This window comes from Spinacia oleracea, chromosome 6, assembly GCF_020520425.1.
Source record: "Spinacia oleracea cultivar Varoflay chromosome 6, BTI_SOV_V1, whole genome shotgun sequence".
NCBI classification, from domain to species: Eukaryota; Viridiplantae; Streptophyta; class Magnoliopsida; order Caryophyllales; family Amaranthaceae; genus Spinacia; species Spinacia oleracea.
The window spans coordinates 141,546,427-141,568,566 of record NC_079492.1 but is presented as its reverse complement, the minus strand read 5'-3'; the positions used below and the strand labels follow the sequence as shown (position 1 = coordinate 141,568,566).

The 22,140-nt window shown below is 36.3% G+C and overlaps 2 protein-coding genes across 2 annotated transcripts; one reads left to right on the top strand and one right to left on the bottom strand.

Annotated features, from left to right (window-relative positions):
- The first annotated feature begins 4,162 nt into the window (after positions 1-4,162).
- LOC110797763 (putative transferase At4g12130, mitochondrial) lies at positions 4,163-12,489 on the top strand. The gene is made up of 5 exons (XM_022002878.2): positions 4,163-4,798; positions 11,014-11,267; positions 11,374-11,472; positions 11,705-11,863; positions 11,953-12,489. The coding sequence occupies exons 1-5, from the start codon at positions 4,359-4,361 to the stop codon at positions 12,180-12,182; spliced, it is 1,182 nt and encodes a 393-aa protein (XP_021858570.2). The 5' UTR covers positions 4,163-4,358; the 3' UTR covers positions 12,183-12,489.
- Positions 12,490-12,509: 20 nt separating this feature from the next.
- On the bottom strand, positions 12,510-17,591 carry LOC110797760 (leucine-rich repeat receptor protein kinase EMS1). Its single transcript, XM_022002877.2, has 4 exons — positions 16,944-17,591; positions 14,832-15,092; positions 13,769-14,659; positions 12,510-13,211 (listed from the first exon to the last, which is right to left on the bottom strand). Exons 1-4 carry the CDS (start codon positions 17,380-17,382, stop codon positions 12,730-12,732), a joined length of 2,073 nt encoding a protein of 690 aa, XP_021858569.2. The 5' UTR covers positions 17,383-17,591; the 3' UTR covers positions 12,510-12,729.
- Between the last annotated feature and the right edge of the window lie 4,549 nt (positions 17,592-22,140).

The following is a 22,140-nucleotide window of genomic DNA, read 5'->3' as shown; positions in this document are numbered from 1 at the left end:
GCTTGATGCCAATTTGGGTCAGCAAGTGCTTGCTTCACAGTAGTGGGTACAGTTGTGGTAAGTTGGGCAGAAAGGTTTAGTTTATTTATGGGTTTGAATATGTTATTCTTGGCTCGTGTAGTGAAGGAGTGAGATGGGGCAGGTGGGGGAGGAGGGGGAGATGGTGGCGTTTGGATTATGGTGGGGGACAATGGTGGTGGTATAGTGAGTTGAGGTTGCATTGTATCTGGTTGGTCCAATTGAGGAATATGAGGAGAGGGTATAGTAACAGGTAGAGAAAGTGAGCACCATTTATCAAGGATAGTTTGGGGCGTAGGAGCGGAAGCGTTGGGATAGTTAGAAAATGGATAAGTGTCTTCAACAAACCTTACATGTCGAGAGGAGTAAAGTCGATTGGATGTGGGATCAAGACATAAGTAGGCATGTTGAGTGGGTGAGTAACCAACAAATACACAAGCAAGAGAGCGAGGAGCTAGTTTGTGTTTAGCATATGGTCGTAGCCAAGGATAACAGAGACAACCAAAGTTATGGAGATTGTCGTACTTAGGTGTGTCACCAAAGAGTTTGTGAAATGGAGTTTGATTGTTGAGTGTAGGAGTTGGCATACGCTTTATGAGATAAACCGCTGTGAGAACAGCATGAGGCCAATAAGTGAGAGGCATTGAAGCATGGGTGAGTAAGGCTAGACTTGTTTCGACAATATGCTTATGTCGACGCTCCGCATACCCGTTATGTTCGGGTGTGTGGGGCGGCGAAGTGAAGTGAGCAATGCCAGATTGGGCAAGGAATGGGTCTAGTTTCTCATACTCACCCCCATTATCTGAATAAAGAGTAAGGATAGGTCGTTTAAAGTGTTTTTCCACAAGAGCTTTGAAACGAGGGAAGATTGTGGCTGTGTCAGACTTATTTTTGATTGGATAAAGCCAAATATATTTTGTATAATGATCCACAAATACTACATAATATTTGAAGTTATTATAAGAATACACAGGGGAGGACCACACATCACTATAAATAACTTCAAGGGGAGAATAAGTAGTAAGCGTAGATAATCCAAATGGGAGTTTATGGCTTTTATTAACTAAACAATAGTTACAATGAGAATCATGAGAATGAGAAACTGCTAAACTAGATAATAATTGCTTCAAAATAGTGGTGGAAGGATGTCCTAAACGGTGATGCCAATCAACCTTCTTGGCAGTGGTGAATACTCTAGGTGGAAGAGAAGAAAACTTGGGCCATTCATAAACTCCGTCCTTAGTTGGTCCTTTGAGAAGGGTTTTCCCCGAGCTAAGATCCTTGACATAGAAAGAAGATGATGAGAATTCAATTGTTACGTCATTGTCAAGGCAAAATTGATGGATAGAAATAATATTTTTATGCATAGAAGGAACACACAAGACATTTGATAATTTAAAGGATTTATGAGAGGAGGAAGAGAGTAGAGTAGAACCAGTATGGGAAATAGGCAGCCCAGTTCCATCACCAATGACTATCTCGTCGGTACCGTCATACGGTGAATGGAAAGATAAGTTCTCAAGATCAGAGGTCACATGGTGGCTAGCCCCACTATCTAGGAGCCAAGCAGGGGTGCGAGGTTGAGCGGTGGCTTGAGCAGTAAGAGCTTGTGGTGTAGCATCGGTGCGGTTGTTACGAGATGGGATGCGAATAGAAGGATGAAGTTCCCTAAAGGTTGGGCAATATGATATCACATGACCTTGAACATTACACCACTAACATTTACCTTGAAAAGGTTTGAAATGCTTTGGGGGAGTAAGGGAGGGAGACTGAGAGTCAGTATGCTTGGGATTATTGTAGGTACGGTTATTTGATTTATAGTAATGGGTGTTGGTAGGGTGAGCGGTAGCCGGAAATGATAAAGTGGTGGTGACAGTGGTTTCTTGGGTTTGGTTTTGCAACTCCTTATTTATGAGCTTTTCATGAAGTTCCTCAAATGAGATTGGAGTGTCACGAGCATGTACGCCATCAATGACGGATTGATAGGTTGAGTCAAGTCCTTCAAGAATTCTATCAGTCACATCTTCATGGTTTTGAGGTTCACCCAAGAGAGCCAATTCATCAACAATTCTTTTGACTTTCTGCATAAATTCAGAAATAGAGAGGTTGCCCTTAGAGACATACCGAAGTTGGGCTTTGAGTTGCTTGACATGACCACGAGACGGTGATGCATAAGTCTTAGAAAGAATGTCCCATGCCATCTTAGAGGTTGTTGCACGGGTGATAAGAGGGCCAAGATTTGGTGAAAGAGTTCCGGCAAGAGCTCCAAAGAGTAATTTGTCTTGACGGATCCAAGTGTTGTACTCCGGGTTTGGTACAAGTTTGTCCTCCTTGGTAATGGTAGGAGGTGGAGGAGGGTGAGTTCCGTCAATATATTGGTACAGGTCATACCCAATGAGTAGAGCTTCAACTTGACATTTCCATGTGAGATAGTTTGAGGGGGTGAGTTGTTAGACAGAATGAACATTTACCACAATGAGTGGCTTGGTTGGTTCATTGGAGTTGGGGATGGTGCTACTGCCTGCATGAGACATGGTAGGGGAGTTTGGAAGAGATTGAGTTTAAAAAAAAATCGTGGCTCAGATACCATATAGAGAAGGAGAGATGAGTGGGAAAGCTTGATAATTTACCATTAAACGTAATGAGTATATATACAGCCTATTATGAGTAGTTGCTAAGTATACAACAACTGAAAGGATAAGTACGTAGGTTGTTAACAAAAGATAACTATGCTAAGAGATAATGCACATAATAATATACAAGATAAATATTGTTAACTACTCTTGACTGAGTCTTCTCCAACACAAATAGCATACCTGAAGTTAGTTTATGCGCAAAAGCATTTTGCTGAACTAATTACACGTGATCTATGATTTTTCCTAAGCATGGTAATTTATAGACCAATTGACCAATTGTATTTGTTCGGGCAAAAGAGGAATGACAGATATGTACGTTTGTTTGAAAAATTATTCAGTTAATGGAAAGCATTAACTTATAATTCACGGCAATCTAATTGTCTGCTATGTCAATGGTATAAGAGCTTAACCATGGTCAATATTATTTTAGTTAATTAGGTTAAAATTATTAAAATAATGCTATTTTAGAGAGATTATATATTATTAATGCTATTTTAGAGAAAGTGTTAAAAATTTTGTTACCAATGAGAATTTGCAAAAGTATAATGCTACCGTAGAGAATTTCCCAAAAAAAAAGAAGAGACGACACTTTTATATATTTCGAAGCATATCTTAAAAAGAAATGATATGTCTACTCTCGCCATTCCATGACCTTAAACAACGACCTCCCACTTTTTACATAAAAACATACTTCCTCTGTTCCACAATAGATGCATCGTTTCTCATTTGCGGACTATTCATCAATCAACTTTGACAATTATTTTTTCACTGTTGTGTAAGAAAAAACATAGTCAAGTGTGAGATCTTGTTAAATTCGTATTAATGCAAGGATTCCAAATATCAACTTTTTATAATTTTTACTTATACGCATTTAGAGATATTAATGTTCAAAGAAGCGTGTTGGCATGCGTGCAAATAGAAATGATGCATCCTTTGCGAAAACAGAGGAAGTATGTAATTATATTCTCTAGACAAAACACAATTCTATATGAAGCACTCTATCTAGACTATAGAATACAGAGTAATGACCAACTAAAAATCAAACTTGCACGATATTGACACGATACAAATAGACTATTTTAACAATTTTGGAGTAATCATCTAACGAATTACAATACTCAATTGGCAAAGAATAAGAGGTCAAGCGTTCATATATTCTAACAATTTATGTGTTCAAATTATGAGAAAATACAAGCTGCATTCACTAACTAATTAAGGGCTCAAGTCGAGCTTATAGCGTTCACATTTCCCTCCAATTCTATCGCACAAGCAATACCTCAAGTCTCAACTGAGTGATTCGTCGAACGCCTAACTCATCTTCTGTGAGAGTGATGGATATATCAGTTGGTTAGAGGCTTAGAGCTTCCATCCCGATTTCAGGTGATCCTGAGATCGATTCTCATCCCCATTCTCATGTCTCATTCTCGCAAAAAAAAAAAAAAAAAAAAAAACTTATTATCCATCAACCTTTTTTTATGGCTCATTCGCTAAAAAAAAAATCTTATTGTCTATCAACCTTCTTCTTTCTTCTCACCGAACGTGTCTGAAGTCTAAACCCCAAAATCCACCAAACTCCCACGTGTCATAAATTCCTCCCACCTCACCTCCTTCGTCTTCCTCCTCCTCCACCCCGAACCGATCCCGTCATCTCACTCCTCTTTCGCATCAACAACCAACAACAACAACAACCACTGAAGTACCAAAATGCCCCGCCACAAATTCTCCATTTTCACTCATCAAGCCCTCAGATTCTTCTCCACCCAGCGGACCCATCTCCAGAATGTGGGACCCCTCTCCTCCCGGCTCAATTCCCGGTCTATTATCCGGTTCACCGGTCCAGACTCTGTGAAATTCCTGCAGGGTATGCTCACCAACGATGTCCGACAGTTCGGTGAACCGGTTGATGACAAAGTGTCGAATTTGTCGTCGTCCAATATGCCGACGGTCGGAACTTTGCCTGTTTACGCCGCGATGCTGACCCCACAAGGCCGGTTTTTGTACGATTTTTTCCTGTACAGGCCACCCCGGCTCGACACGAAACTTGACCGGACCGGGTCTGGCCCTGGCCCGAGTCCTGATGAGATGGAGTTGTTCGCGGATGTTGATGCGTCGATGGTGGATGAGCTAATTGAGACCCTTAAGAGGTAAAGAAATTGCCTTTTTTCAATTATGTTGCTGTTCACAAGGTGTTTGATGAAATGCTTACGAGAGGTTTTGTGTTTTTTTGTTGTTGTTGAGATAATTGATCCTGTGGATGTTTGTATAAGATTGATTTATTTTAATATTAATGTCCAAAGTTTGTGTCTTGGAGACTTTGAAAAGGCGTTGGTGGCAAATAATTTTGGATGGAAAGAGTAATAACATTCCCATCAAAACTTTCAGATGTTGTAGTAATAGGATTGGTATCTGAAGATTAGATTTTGGTTAAGAAATGCTCATTTTTAGGGGAAGATTTGTGTAAGTGCAAGTTGTGCATTGCTTCAAGAATTTAGACTGTTATGGTAGTGCCTAGTAGGATACTGACTTTTTAGGAGGTGGGTATTCTTAAGACGCTGAAGATGAAGAGTACAATCTTAGTGGAGCACAAGTAATTTATCTTAACTGATACATTCTTCTCATTGCCATTCAGTGTGATAGTGTCTTCAAAATCTTTGACAGCATAGCTGGAAAAAATCCTAAACATTTTTTTCTTGTACTCTTGATTGACGGGGATCTTAGGAAATTTCCAATCATCGAGCCTTTTTTTAGTGTTGGAGCTGCCTTCTTCTTCTTTAGCAAGTTTAGAAGCCATTGGTGTTCCCTGAAATTTAACGATCACACAAAATTATACTATACTCCATAAATACATGCTAAAATAGGGGGGGGGGGGGGGGGGGGGTGGAAGGGAATAGAAAGTTGTTGGCAAGAATTTTTGAGAAATCAAAGAGTAGAAAATTCACAAGGAAGGGTCTGGTAAAAACCCTCAGTCAGTGCTTATGCCATGGTAACTTAAGAACATTTATAACAATTATATGTTGAGATTCCTCCCCAGACTTTCTGCTCCAACTACACTGTAAAGGTTCTCTGAAATCTGAATTACTGTCCTTTACTTTATGTCATTGATTAAGGTTTCAGAAAAAAGACTAGATTCTCTGAAACCTGTATGTTATTTTCCAGGCTTTGTAATCATGCTCTTCTTCTAGTCTCTCAACTAAACTCTCAAGTCTAGTGCTATTTAGGCCTTATTGTGTAGTCTTTTCTAAAGTGAGTGAGGCAAGGCAAAGGAGGTAGACTCTGTTACGTACATGCCAGAAAATGTTACTGTGCAAGATGCTCATCTGAGCATTCGTTTATTTCTTAGTTCTTACCTTGTTGAGCACTTGAGCTAGATGGAAAAAAGAGCAAAAGCCTTGTTGTTTTGTTTGACTGGCTTTGGCCTTTCCCCTTATCATCAGATTCCCTATACATGTGAACTACTCCGTAATGAACACCGAAAATTCAGTAGTCGAGTTTACCTAAAGTCTTTGGGGTGTTGATCTGAAAGAGGTTTGGGGCAAAAGAAAGATTTAAGGCAAAGAGAGGTTGCACAAGTCCAAACCTCTAATGGAAGTGTTCGGTTAAGAGAGACTGCAAGACAGGTTTGAGTCAAAAAGTCTAATTTTAAAAAGCTAGTTAGAGCTTTTTGGAAGAGCGGCTTCGTGAAATGGCTGTCCATCATAAAATTGATCAAATTTAGCATATTAACCAAGGATTCAAAATAAAATTCCCAACTATAGCATGATAAAAGACTGAAATGAAGACTGAATAGAGAGTTGAAGAAAAACACTTCCCTTTGTGAGTTTTCTTACTGTAAGTCTGTACGTCGTAAGACCGTAACCAGTAGTTAGCCAATGTAGAAACAAGCTTATCTGAAATGAATTCGTGGTGTGAGAGATCACTGCACTAAGCACTCCGTATTAACTACAATAGATAATTTGTTATAGTTTTTACTGATATTTTCCGGATGCATACCCTGTTTCTCTTTGAGGCATCTCTGTGCTACTGGTTTGAATTTTCACTGACACTGGAATTACCATTATACTAAAAATGCAATCAATCTCTGTTCTATATTAAACTCAAAATTTCGAATTCTTTGAGATACATGCTCAAAAATACAAATTAAAGGGGCTGCAATTGGACAAACACACCAATTCCAAATTTCCAACTACTAATGCATCCTTCACAGTTCTCGAACATGAGATTTACATCACTATCTTGACCTTACTAAGGCCTGGCTCCTTAAAACAGTACAGAAACTGAAATTAAACTTGAAACAACACCCTTTCAATGCAACATACCCTAAAGGTTAAGGTTAATAGTGAAGAATTCATCACTACACAATCATCTGTTTCTCTAGCTGATTGAAACCTTGATATGACATGGCCATCTCCCAATATTTTTCTTCAGCCTTTAGTTTACGCACGAGTCCACAACTCTGGAAATTGCACCTCATCCCATTTAGTGATGCTTTCAGGCCATGGGTTGAAAATAAGTTGTTTCTCCCCTAACTGACTCCCTTATATCTAAGGCCGCATCCGTCGATACCTTGCACACGACCTTGTATGTCAATGTCAAAGGCACTCAACTTGTCAAAATATTTAAGGTAAGGAATTCACGTTTTTTCCAAGGAATTGAATAACTTGGGCAGGAGTTAAAGTAGCAAGGACCCTGAGATAGATCTGATTCCACAACTGATAACAAAGATATATCAAACATAAGCATCCTAGCATATTTAAGGCACACTATTACTGGAGCTGGAGCTCCTAACCCATTGTTCATCATTGGCTTAATAGCTATTTGGACCAGACCATGCACATATTCATTGTTTCTAAGCTTGTTAAAACCTTTTAGTAACTTAAGGGATATATTCTGGTCATTTGCTTTCAGTGTCAGGGTTTTGTGCAAAATCTTTTACAGAATAGCTTGGAAAAATCCTTAATATTTCTTTAGCTTTAGACCAGAAAGAATCTCAGAATTCGTCATAATGCTATTATGAATACTACTGTAAACTTCATCAACAGGAATCTTAGGGTATTCCAACCTTCCAAGTTCGTTTTGATTTGAAAGCTGCCATCCTCTTCACTAGCAAGCTTAGTACTCGTCGATTTTCCCTGAACAACATAAAACATTATACTATAAATTTGTTTCAGTCGTGACAACTGAATTCGAACAGAAGCAATACTTACCTATTTGTACTTACTGGCAGTTACTGCTGACAAGAATTTCAAGAGATTTAAGAGTAGAATATTGACCAAGACACACAATCTTTGTAGAAATCTCGTTCCTTTCCTATGGTTTGCCTAAGTAATGATCAGAATATTTATAATGGAGAAACAGGGGTTTTGACACTCCAGATTTTTCCTGCTAGTACATAATTTTTTTCTTTCCAACTACGCTGTAATTAATTAATTAAAAGATACTTTAGCTTTTAATCATTGTCCTTGCATTCTTTCATTGGTTGTCTTTTAGAAAGAAAAAAAATGTGTCCATCTATCTTCTTTCTCTATCATTGTAGATATACCTTCTCATTTCTGAAGTCCTTATCATAGGTCTTCCTAAAGTCTCCCCTTTGCATACAATTGCATTAATGTAGACTTCTCACGTCACTCCGCTAAGTCTTAGAGAACGCCACCTTGCTGGATGCTAATGAGGTCATGCAATTTGTTTTTGGAGAAAAAAGTATGTGCATAGAACTAGATGTTGATACCAGAGTTCCACTAATCATTTACGATGAGTACTAACTACTAAGTACCAACTACTTCGTACAAAATAATACTGAGTAAAAATCATTTACGAATAATGTACTCCAGACACTTTGTGCGTAACTTATTTAGTTGATTGTGTTCGGTAAGTAACCTAAGGTGTTGTTTCTTGCTTGGATCAGAAACGTATTACCTTGAAAACCATATTGCATCTAACATAAGAGCATGTATAGCAACATCGAATTAAGAGTTTGAACTCAACCTAATAAAATATACTATTTTATCTTTTCTCTCTCATCAACAGCAAACCCAACATCAACAACATTTACCAAACACAAAAAAAATTCATTTTTTTTGGCACATTTAATGTCGCTTTTGCAATTTAAAAGCATTGGTACAAAGGGGAAGGGATAGTTTATTATGCATATATTTTTTTTGATATGTTTGTCAAAGCATTGCTACGTACTGGTTTTTCTTTTTTCGGGTGCTTGTCCTGTTTCTCAACCATTTTACTACGAATTTCCTTATGAGAAAGTAAGAATACCAATCTACTCAAGGATACAATCAAATTCAATTCTATACTAACAACCAAAAACACAATTCCTTTGACTATTCTATACTAATATTCAAAAACACAAATCCTTTGAGATACATGCTCAAAAACACAAATCTAAGTAGCTTGTTGAAAATAAGTTTTGTCTCAAAAGGCCAGCTCCCTTCATCCACCATTTCCCGAAAAACTACTCTGTATGTGAAATTGTCAATGCCAAAGGCATCCCTCTAGAGTCTAGACCACTAGTCACGACATTTAGGATTAGGGTTTGTAACGAAATAGCATTTAGTAGGGGTTATCAACTTTCTAATTCATACAGTTAGCCGAGTTAGGTAGAGTACAGATGGAAAAAAAGAAAATTAAGCAATATCAGATATGTTGGTCTCTACACTCACAAGCATTGCTAATCTGCAAGGGTGTCACGAGCCTCATAATGACTCTTGAATAACCGGCAGGAGATAACAGCTGCTATGGTTCTTACCATTGGCTTCTATGTTTTTGTTTAGCGGTAGTGCGCTACAAAGATGTCAACTACTTCTGTAAAATCATCTAGAAAACAGAGAATTGGAGATTCTGGATGTATAGTAAAAAGATTCTGCCAAATTTCTTGTATCAACTTTTCTTGTAAAAGAGTGTAAGAGTACTAGACAATGCAAATCTATTTATAAGTTTATACTAAGTATAAAAGAGTCTAAGAGTACTAGACAATGCAAATCTATTTATAAGTTTATACTAAGTAATGCAATATGTCCATTTTCGATGGAGCCAAAGATTCATTTGTTCTTTTGGCTGTGGGATGAAATGGACTAAATCAAAATGGCTCTTAATACCTCTTCGCTTCCTTTCCATGAAGTAGAAGATGGTCGTCCCGTTGTCCCGTTATCTCTTTTGGGTCAATTGGAAACAACCTCTCTGCAATTGCAGGGGTAAGGTTGCGTACGTCCGACCCCCCTTACCCCGCTTCTTGCGGGAGCCTTTTTGAGGCAATGGGGTAATGATAATGATGATAATGATGATACTAAGTAATGCAATCAACTTCAGGTCCATACTGTTATTAAAATACATATCCTTTGAGATATATGCTCAAACACAAATTGACCAACACACTAATTCCAGCAACTAATGCTTTTTGTTTTTTCAGAATCCTTCCAAGAAAAATAACATCGATATCTTATGTACATCAAGAACTGACTACTGAAAATAGTACAGGCTACAGAAACTGAATTCAAACTTAAAAGAGTTAAAACAATCACCTACTTCTATATCTTAGTGCATTATACCTTGGAGCTTCAGACCAATACTGAGAACTCTTCCATTATCCCACTCTTTTCCTTAAGTATGGTTTATATTGAGTCCACGACTCTTGAAATTGCACGTCGTCCCATTTAGTAGTTCTTTGAGTCCCGATAATGGCCATGGGTTAAAAATAAGTTGTTTCTCCTTGGATTTCCCGAATCTTGATTTCCACACCTTGCTAGGTGACACACTACTCTGTATGTCAACGCCAAAGGTACCCCATTCGTCACAACACTTAAGGTGAAGGCATCACAATCACGTGAAGAAATCGGGTAACCAGGGAAGCAGTTAAAATAGAAAGGTCCCTGAGATAGATTTGATTCCACAACTGCTAACAATATATTCTGAGTGGCTGGTAGTGGAGCACAAGTAATTTAGTAACTGCAATGACATGAAGAGTATTACAACGGAATTTTAGCACTGTTAGCTTATTTGTTAACCTTAACTGATGTTTATATCTAACAGAGGTGATAGAGCTTTAGTAATTGATGTCTAAAACTTGTGTAGTAGCTTAATCGTTTTGCTTATGCATCCTGCAGCTTGTATCAGGGCAAGAGCTATGTCTTAGGCATTGACCAAAGAATTAGTGTGGTCTAGTACTAAATTTTCAAATTACTGCTTCTACTCAGAAGAAACAAGACCACAGGATTATTGTCATAACGAAATTCTATGTAGTGTCATGTGGATTGGGTCTGGGGATCAGCTTTTTATTTAGGTAATTAGATGTTGCTGCCTTTGGTTTAGAACTTTCTTCTTTAGTCTGATATTTTGTGTTGCCGTAATCATGTAGATACCGGTTGAGGTCTAAGGTTGACATTGACCACATGGGAGATAAATTCTGTTGTTGGCAGCGTTATGGTGGGGAGTTGTCTGAAAAATCTTTGTCTGTTGAAGAACCAGAGGTTGCTGGTGTTGGTTATGGTGGGAGTATTGATAGCTCATCTATGTCATCTTCACAAGGGGGTGAATGTGGGTGGCAGTGGTTCAAGGATCCTAGGTTGGATTGTCTTGGCTTTAGAGGAATATTTCCCTCCGGGAGTCCGCGTGAGTTTATTTAGTAGCAGGAGCTATTCCTTTGTAGTGCTATGCTATCAGTATTAGAGCAGTATAGGGAAGAATTGAGTTTGAAGTTGTTCATTGGTTGTTGCAGCTCCGTTGGTTGAGGCAGACAAAGAAGCTGCTGAAGAAAATTATCAACTATGGAGATTAGAGAAAGGGGTTGCAGAAGGTCCAAATGAGATCCCGAAAGGTCTGTTCTTTACCATATCTTCAATTCTTCATAAGTTTTTCTTTTGCCTTTCCAACTTCATTTGGCTTTGCAGCATGTACTTGGAAACTTTATTTCCTTTTTAATTCCCCTTACTAACCATGAGTTACTGGTAGACTTGAAATCGATCTCTTGTAGCTTTTGCTGAGCTGAAATTCCATTCCGTTGCACAACAAAGAAACAGCAAAATAAACATTCTCTTTGTATATTGCAGGTGAGGCTATTCCTCTAGAATTCAACCTTGCAGGTTTAAATGCAATAAGTTTTGACAAGGGGTGTTATGTGGGGCAAGAATTAGTTGCTCGAACACACCATCGAGGTGTCATCCGAAAACGTGTACTTCCTTTGAAGTTTGTTGATGATAATGGGAAAGGTTAACCTAGTTACTTTTACAATACTTTCTCTTGCTCTATTTTTCTCTGTATGCTTTGAATATCCACATTCTCTTTCTTTTTTTACCAGAAGTAGAGCAGAAAGTCGCTCCTGGGTCAGTAGTGGTAGATGGATCATCAGGCAAGAAGGTTGGGGCTGTGACTACCGCACTCGGGTCTCGTGGACTTGGTCTTCTTCGTTTGGAGGAAGCCTTCAAAGGGCCTAATGCTCTTGCTATACAAGGAAATGAGGATGTGAAGGTGGTTGCTGTTAGACCCAACTGGTGGCCCGCTGAGTGGTTTCTTGATGATACTGCTTGAGTTTTCTGGTGTTCATCGACTTTTTTCCAAGTGTCGTGGATTCCTTTTCTGTAAACAGTTACGCAGCTTCCTCCTACAAGGCTTAGCTAAGCTGGTGTTGGTCGAAATAAAGAGGCTGTTTTTTGTTTTACTTAAAAGATTACTGATACCATAGGGAGAATAGATAGAACTTAGGCTAACAAAATGTAGTCCTTGTTGTTGGAGGATATATAAAAATGTAGTCCTCATTTGTTATCTTTGCCACTAAACAAGACATTTTGCCTTCCCTTTTAACTGCAGTTTCAAATTTGCACCTTCTTTGTGATCACATTTTTGCTCCTGGTTCACTATTGTTAAGCTTTTGGATTGTTCTTAGATTTCTGGTTAGAGCAGATTCACATTATTACAGAAACAATCAAAGAAAAAATCATTTTAAAACCCTATATAATAGCCTAATTTACATATCTTTACACTCCCAACATTAAGTTATGACCTCCTGACAAAAAATGTTAAAACTCGAATTAAATCACTCATTAGATTCTCAGCTATTACTTTCATCTATTCCCCTTCAAGAACCACTATTGCGTTTATTCAGCTCTTGAACAACAGACTCCATGTTGGGTCTTTCATCTGGGAGTTCATGTGTACAACTCAACCCGAGTCTCACCAACTTCGCGGCTTCTGTCATGGAGAATTTCCCATTGAGGTTCTGGTCGACAAAATCCTCCAATTTGGAAAACTCAGCAGCTGATCTCATCACACTTGTTCGTTGTTGATTTCCGGAAATAACATGTAGAACTATCACTCCAAATGCATACACATCACTCTTCTCTGTGAATCGACCAGTGGTTATATACTCCGGGGCTAGGTATCCCATGGCCGCGCTCATTTTGAGAGCTGAGAAGATGGTGTCATCGGCTAGTATCTTACGTAACCCTGAATCCAAGATCAATGGGTTATACTGGTTGTCTAATACTATCTTCTCTGCTGATATATTTTGGTGAACCACTGATGGTTTACTTTCAGTTTTTTCATGCAAATACCACAGACCTGTACATGGAAAACCAACAACATCAGTAGACATACACGCAAAGAAAGTAATACAGGGTTGAAGTTTGTAATTTTTCAGATGAAAATGGTGTATTTGGCAATTGGTAAAGCTGATACCTAGCTGTGTAAGGAGTTTTTCATATTCATCGCCTTTTAAGTTTCAGCTTTTTGTATTTACCACCTTTTAAAATATAATTTCATGTTTACCAGCTTAATTTTATGGCGTATTCACCGGTTTTAACGAATTTCATCCGATTTTTCGTCCATGTGAGCTCCATTTTAACCAACTTTTAAATTTTTCTTCTCTTTCATTAGGTTTTTAATTAAAGAAGTTAGTTAAATAACATTCACATGGACTGAAAGTGGGATGAAAACCGTTAAAAGGTGGTGAATTTAAAACATTTCATAAAATTAAGGTGGTAAATACGGTGAAATTGCATTTTATAAGGTGGTAAATACAAAAACATGAAACTTAAAAGGTGGTAAATACAAAAACATGAAACTTAAAAGGTGGTAAATATCCGTGTATGAAACTAATTTTATGACGTGATATTTACCTTTAGCGATGCCTTTGATGATGCTAACTCTAACAGACCATTCAAGAACATGATCACTTCCCTCACTGACATCAAGATACTTTAAGAGGTTTCCTTTAGGCGCGAAATCATAGATGAAAAAACACTCTCCTCGACCTCTTGAACAACAGTATCCTCTCAAACTGACAAGATTTTCATGTCTGAGTGAAACAAGCAAGTTCAACCCCTTCACAAACTCTGCTTCTTCAGATTGGCAGCTATTTACACTAATACTTTTAATGGCTACAACAGACCCGTCTCTCAAAACCCCTTTGTAAACAGTTGAGAAGTTCCCTCTTCCTAACAAATTCGCTTCTGAAAAGTACTGTGTTGCAGATTCAACTTCCTCCAAGTTATACCTGAAGTTCTGAAGAGCCTCTTGGGAGAGGTCTCCGCTGTTTAAACCATCCGCTAGTGGGTCCCACCCTGTGGAGTACGCTAGGCTGACTAGCGGTGAGGCGTTCTTGCTGTGCAGATCAACTGCATGGTCAGTGCTGAACCGACTCTCACAGGGTTCAATCATCGTGCCAATCTTCTGTTTATGCCGTCTGTATCTGAAAAACGTCAGAAATGCTACAGCTGCTAGTATTACTGAAGCTGTGATCACCCCAACAACAACGACTATTTGAGGGAATTTCGTGGATTTGGAGTATGCAGTAGTAGAGCTACTATTGTTAGTTTGGAGACTCGCGTTCCTGGGTTCATCATGGTTTGTTTCCGTGTGGTTTTTGAAGAATGAACCAAATGGACGAGGTGTGTCGAAATCTACATTCGTGTTGTCAAAGGTAGTGCAAGCTCTCAATGCAAGGAATCCTGATCCACATAACTTTGTATTGTTTCCATATAGTAACCCCTTGTCCAATCTCTTCAATGCTACAATTTTTGTTCAAAAAGAAAGAAGTTAAATCTACTTCGCCATGTAATATATCAGTTAGGGTCTGTCAGAGGACCAACTCAACCAAAAGGTTAAGCTGATGGTTGAAGCCACAAGATTAGTTTTATACTCTATCAGGGTCTATAATAAGATGATAGATGAGAGACTTACAGGTGGGAATAGCTCCTGAGAAAGAATTGTTCCGAACATCCAGAATTTGAAGCGTTTGGATGTTGGCTATGGTTACAGGAATCGGTCCAGAAAGATAATTATAGCTTAAGTCAAGTCTCTTTAACATATCCAAACTGCCCAAACTTGGAGGAATAGAACCGTTTAATTGATTATGCTGCAAAGACAGAGAACCAAGCTTGCTCAAGGAGTCTAGTTGTGTAGGAATGTTGCCTGTCAACCGGTTACAGCATAGGTCTAGCACTGCAATTTGGTCAAGTATATATCAGGATAAGCTTACTAATCGTTCTTTAAAACACACCATACATAATTAGTCTTAAACACCCAACACTAATTGCAGATATGTACACGAAACCAACTATATTCGACTAAAACACTGAACCTCTTGCATAATGTACCAGAAACAACCTACATTTGAGACTAATGTTTGAATGTAACTTGACGTAGGAAGGATGGCTGCACGATTCGATAAATAAGCAAATCGTCGAAAATTGCTGAAATGATTTCTACTAGTCGGACCTCCGGTGTCCAATTGCTTAATAGAATATGTTTTTGGAAAGGAAACGGGCCCACGAGTTCGTTTTGGGGCTCGAAAACTGCTTTTTAATTATTTCCGACTTTTGTTTTTAATTCCGTTTCGTATTAGGGTTTTGTGTTAACAATTTAAACGCTTTATTTTCGTCATTAGAAATCAACTATTCTTTTGATAATAAAATTTTGAGAGTTTAACTCTTTTCAGGTGGATTCCGGAGTTTTTACAGATTTATCGCTCGTAAATCTGTTCGTTCGTTCTAAAGATTAGCGCTTGCTTTTCCGACTGCGTCATAACTTGATCAAATTTCCATCATTTTACCGCGTTTGTTTGAAGATAAACCTAGTTCTTAATTGATTATTAAGGCTTGTTTAACACAAATACATAACTTGAGGTAATAGTTAATGAATTTACACATAAAGTCTCATGTCGATTTTAACAATTCAATAATACATATTCAGCCTGACAAAGATAATAATACGGCATTAATCTTAATTAGCACACGATAAAATATCTAGGTGCACCTAAGACGTACAATATCTTAGTGATGTAGCACGTAGCTAGAGGTGACCTCTATTTTCTCTTGACCACATAAGCAAGATCTCGGTGGCCTTCAATTATTGAAACCCACCAACAACTAAATATTCAACTTTTAAAATAACTCCACTTCTAGATAACAGTAGTATTACAGACAAAACATTCATTATCAATGCCAAGTTGCAAAAATTCCCTAACATTTCAAATTAAAACCATTAATTTCACCTCTGTCATCTCAAAGTCAGTGTATTTCGTCCGTAAAAATATTTCAATTACCCGCCTGAATTTATACATCTATACTACTCCCTCCGTCTCTTTTTATTCTTTACATTTGGTATTTTGTACGTGTTTTAACGACTAATTAATGTGCATTGAGATTCCTCTATTTTTTTTATTTTATTTAAACAAGACAAATTATGTTTATTTATAATGTTTTCACTCTTATCAAAATTTTGATATTGGGAAAATGAGAAAAATTTAATGTCTCAATCGAAAAGCCTGAGAGATTAAATAACCCAATGAATTTAATTGGTTAAAATAATCATTGGACATAAATTTTGATAGAATATTAAAGCATTTATGTAATAATATAAAAGGAAATGTAAATAACATTTTAAAACACCCAAAAAGAAAAACGTAAAGAACAAAAAGAGAGGAAGGGAGTAATACTGTAAAACAAATGTTTAGTTCTCTCTTTACCTGTCATTTCCTTTTCTACTCAAATGCTATAATTCCATGCCTTTTCTCATCCAACTAGTTTTATTTGTTTCACATTCAAAATCAATTTTGACACATAGTAAATGCATGATCTTCTGTTTTTTGAAATTTTATAAGAAGTATGTGTTACAGAGACAATGTAACAAAAAATTAATTTAAAAAAAATCCCTGCATAGCATGAAATGAAAACTAGTAAAAATAAAATTAAAAAACGAAATTGTTTAACTTTGACATGGTCAGCAACAATTTAACATTACCCACTAATTAATTTTAAGACAAAAAATTAAAATAATTAAAAAATCACTAACCTTGAAGATTAGTCATGTGACTGATTTGAGGAGGAACAATCCCAGTAAAATTATTGACATTAAGGTAAAGATCAGTGAGCTCAGTAAGTTTACCAACTTCCCTCGGAATCTCACCAGAGATAGAATTAAAATGTAAGTAAAGACCTGATAAACACTTCAAATCTCCGATCGCCGGAGACATTTTTCCGGTGAGTCCTCTTCCTTGCAATGAAATATTAGCAACTTTCCGGTGTTCATTACAAGCAACTCCGACGAATGAACCACTACAAGGGTCACCATCATTTTGCCATGTTTTTAAGATTTTGTTATCTGGGTCTAAAGATGCTTTTATGTCCATTAAAGCTCTTAACTCTGTATCTCCTAAAATGGGTTGAAATGAGTTTAACAAGAAGAAGAAAGTGAGGAGAAGGGGAATGTTTTGTTTGAAAGTTTTAACCATTTCTGGGTTTTCGAAGGCCGGTGGCGGATCTAGTATGGGTTCAGTGGGTTCGGCTTGGTTATTTTTCTGTTGGTTTTTTTAGGGGTGGAGTTTGGAGGAAGAAGATGTAGTGGGAACATATGGAATGATAGGGAGAAAAAATTGAAGAGGGGAAGTGTGTAACGTATTTTCAAACATGGGTGTTGTGTAAAAGGTGATAGCTGCCCTTTTTTTAGTGCTTTTATTTATGTGGGATAATATATACATGAAGTCTTAGTCTACTCGTTTAGACCGAGGGTCTGTGTATAATAAGTAAGGATGAAAATATCCAGGGGATGATCCATGAACCTGGTCACCCGTTACAATTAAACGGATGAAAATTCGAATTAAATGGATGAAAAGCGGTTGATGGGTGAAGCGGGTGATGGATGCGGGTCGGATCCGGTTGATGTTTTTTTATCCATCACCCGTTTACCACCCAATCCGTCATCCGTTTATTTTAAATATATTATTTATATTTATATTTAAACATAAAATGTGTTCATAAATCTATTACTTATTAAAGTTAATGCTTGTTTTTTTATAGTTATAAGTTATGCGTAATAAGAAATAATTATATGTTTCGGAGATGAATGTAGGTATATAATTTTTTCTCTTTTGGTTAATTATTATGCATATTATTAGGTGGTGATTTTTTAATGGTTTACCATTTTCACCCGAATATCACCCGATCCACCTGGTTCACCCGCGGGTGATGAATGGACGGAATGTGGGTGATGAGTAATGCGGGTGATGGATGCGGGTGATGCTCCACCCGAACTAAATCCCACCCATTCCATCCCTAATAGTAAGTTTTAGGTTCGAATTCTTCTTCCCCAATTATTATTTAAATTGCCCTTGTGAAAGATAATCATACAATAATTATACCGATAGTTAACGTAATATTGTCATGTATTGGCAAACATAAAATTAAAATGATGCATAATTGTGTTGATACGGAGGAATACGAACTACATAGTATAAATTTTGAGAATTACGAAATATATTTAACATGCCAGTTATTTGCGATCTTAAGGACAGCATATATTTAAACGTCATAGTTTTGTGATTTGAATTAATATGTACTTAAAGAGTATCACTTTGGACTTGAAGTGAGCTTTTGAATTCAATTTGATTGATTTGTTTGGGTCATTTAATTTAAGTTAAAATTGTCCAAGTATTGTGAAATGAATGAAATGAAAATTTGAGAATTATATTTACTACGGAATACTGGTTTGGCGTGATCTTAAGGGTAGCATATATATCTAAACGTTATGGTTTTTGCATTAATAACTTGTGTACTCGATATCAATGACTTGTAAGGAGTATTATGTACTTAAGGTCTGTTCTGCTTGCCTTATTTTCATTCACTTCGGAAAAAATAAATTTAGACAAGTTCAGTTAAGTTGAGAAATTCAGATAAGATAAGTTTAGGAAAAATGATAGTTACTCCCTCCGTTTCTTTTTGTTTGTTACTTGGACTTTTGCACGTTTATTAACGTATAATAAAGATTCTCTTATTTTTTTATTAAAAAAATAAACTTAAGTAAAACCTCAATCTACTAATCAATTCAACAACCAATAAGATTGTTTTATTTATCAAAATGAACCAATAATGGAAAATCACAAAGATTGCTAACTTAACATACTTGGGAAATTGTAAAGAAATTTAATGAGTTGAAAAAATTGGACCAATTAAAATTAAAAGTTGGCACAAAAAATGATAGTATAATAAATATAAAAGGAAATATTCTCTCATGTAACAAACATTGTGAAACACCCTAAAAGAGGAATACATAACAAACAAAAAGAAACAAATGGAGTACCTAATTACAATTTACAACTAAAATAATTTTTAATAAGTCCAGTTAAATTTAAACAAGATAAATTCAGAAGAAGTAAGATAAAATGAAAAGAATAGAACGTTTCTTAGGGATTTCTCAGTTTGGAGTTGAGAAGGGAGATTTTGAATTCAATTTTGATTTGATTTGTTTTATGTCATTGAATTTGTGGGACTTGTTACTTGTAGTACGTGGGCCATTAATAATTTACTCCGTAGTATTGTAGCACAGTTTGATTATAAGGGCAAAAAAGCGACAATTTTGATGGGAAGACTAAGCTTGATTAGTGGGTAATTACCTCCCACCTTTTTTCTTTGGTGGCTTTTTACTATTTTCAACCATCATCATTAACTATACTACCACAAAGTGACATAGGGTATACCAATTGAGGTTGACATGAGTGGTTAAGGGTCTCTTGCTCCTTAACCAAGGTTTCGGGTTCGAGCCTTGGGAATGGAAAAAATCTCAACTGGGAGGGATGTTGCCCATCGAGGTACCCATGCAAACTCCCGCGGGAGATTAGTCCACTCGCCGAAGGCGGTGGGAACTCCTCGTAGTAGAACCCAAAAAAAAAAAAAAAGTGACACAGGGTATGGTTGATGTAAGAAATAAGAAATGGGTAAAATCAAACTAGATATATAAATAATTACAAACTTTTCTATAAGGCGGTCTTAAACAAAAAACCACTTTGGTATCATATAAGTTAAGCAATGGAACCAATTAGTTAAGCACTTGAACTAATTAGTTAAGCATTGAAATCAATTAGTTAAGCAAATGAATTAATTAGTTAAGCAATGTAACCACTTAGTTAAGAAATTGAACCAATTAGTTAAGCAACCAAAGTGGTCTTTCCGGTAAGGCGGTCTTACACAAAAGTTGCCGATAAATAATAGAAAATATAATTATCTTGTTCAGTCCTAAATTTGGTCATACATTATACAAAGTACTCCCTAGTCCTATATTATAAATTCCATCACGTATTATAAGTAGTTGAAGAAACTCCATCACTCTGCATAATTTTTAATGTACTTCGTGTGACATTGACATTCTTTGCTAACTAATGAGATGGTGTCAAACAAAACTACGAGTATTATTACACAATTATCGCATCTTTTTGTATACGTACAAATAGATATGATTGATATACTTTTTCACAATATTTCTTGAACCACTATGAACAATCTAGTTCTATGAATTGACACAACACCATATTAGGTATTGACACACACATAAATAACTAAAGAGCTAGAAAGAATGATGATTGGTGTGATATAAGTTTAGTGAGTATGTACTTGTATACGTTACTGTTAAAAACTATACTTTTAATTATGAAAACGAAAATACATAAACTAGATTAGGATCGGACGAGTTAATCTTTGTCCTTACGATAATATTAGCTCCTGCTATATTGCTGATGAGATTCAAATCTAGCTACATGGGTATATTTAAAGACACTAAAAAGATCATATTTTTTCCATGAGGGAGAAAACTCCCACAACAACTAAATGAAGACTATTTATCTAACAGTTACTCGTTGCACATTCTTCCGTTGTACAGCTATACAAGTTTGGTTAAATTGGATGAAAGTCCAACCTACATTGTAGTGTTTGGGTGGTTATAGCTCTTACAATGAGGAGTAACTTCAAGTTGGAATATTTTGGAATAAATCGATTAGGTCAAATAATAGTGAGTGCCATTAAAAATGAATTATCCCTGACATTTGTCAGACCTAAAAATGGAAGAACAACTTATACATCAAACTATTTATATCAATGTGGTCCATTCAATTTGTAATATTCACTTAATTACTTTGAAAAGATAATAACAAAATTAGATTGGAATTTGGTAAATTGGCCATAACCTAAAAGTTTAAATTAGGAAGCATGAAATGTCATTTTCGAGAGCAAGTATAGGGGCATGGTCAATTGGTGGGTAGTGATTGTAAAAGCATAATAAAGTTAAAAGTAAAATAATATTTAACCTAATATAATTAATTAAAATTGGTGGATCGCCCAATTTCTATGCCAAATGAATTTTCATGGAGGTTTGATTTTACGCTAAGAGATCAAAGTCATTTTTGGATGTTTTTATATGAAAGTGAATTTATATATCCTTTTCGCATAGTGAGTAAATATTCCATGTGCTTCGTTTTGTTTTTATCTATAAGTTAGACAACTTTAAAAATATCTAAGTAACTAAGACCATATTTATGTGTTTATATTCTCCCTAACAACGTACATAAGATTCCTCGTTGCGCGCATATATATATATATATATATATATATATATATATATATATATATATATATATATATATATATATATATACCATCTTAAGGTGAGAACCTCTCTTATGGTGAGAACTATAATCTTGACCGTTTATTATTTATATCTTAGATCGTTAATATTTTTATCCACTTCACGAGTGTTTATAGAATTAAAAAAAATTCCTTTTTATCCTCTTTATCCGACCCTCTGAATCGAGGTTGCAGTCTCGATCGTATTTCCTGAAAATCTTGAACTCACCGAATCCAAAATCACATGTGATTGCTTGGGGTATGTTTGCAATCAGAACACCAAACAATTAAAACTCGTAATTACCTGCTAATTAATTCTCCAAGCGATCAAACCTCATAATTGCCCGGGGTATGCGATTCTTAGTTTCTTCGCCGGTATCGATTAGCGACTAATATAATAATTAAATCAATACTGGGAGTTGAATCAATTTAGGCAACTACAAATTCGTTATGAGCTTAGCAAAAAAAATAAAAAATTCGTTATGAGAGATAAGAGAGGGAAGAGAGATAAAAGAAGATGATGGGTTTTTATGTGCATATTAGTGATCGGTTTAGTTTATTAGTAAATGCAAATTGTTTACAGTAGAGAACTTTGTTTGAAG

Bases quoted from the DNA above. Each gene is read 5' to 3' on its own strand.
- LOC110797763 (XM_022002878.2), top strand. From the start codon at position 4,359: ATGCCCCGCCACAAATTCTCCATTTTCACTCATCAAGCCCTCAGATTC. The intron at 11,473-11,704 runs GTCTGTTCTTTA...TGTATATTGCAG, and splicing joins TCCAAATGAGATCCCGAAAG to GTGAGGCTATTCCTCTAGAA. The intron at 11,864-11,952 runs GTTAACCTAGTT...TTTTTTTACCAG, and splicing joins TGTTGATGATAATGGGAAAG to AAGTAGAGCAGAAAGTCGCT.
- LOC110797760 (XM_022002877.2), bottom strand. From the start codon at position 17,382: ATGGTTAAAACTTTCAAACAAAACATTCCCCTTCTCCTCACTTTCTTC. The intron at 14,660-14,831 runs GTAAGTCTCTCA...CAAAAATTGTAG, and splicing joins CTCAGGAGCTATTCCCACCT to CATTGAAGAGATTGGACAAG. The intron at 13,212-13,768 runs GTAAATATCACG...TTCCATGTACAG, and splicing joins CATCAAAGGCATCGCTAAAG to GTCTGTGGTATTTGCATGAA.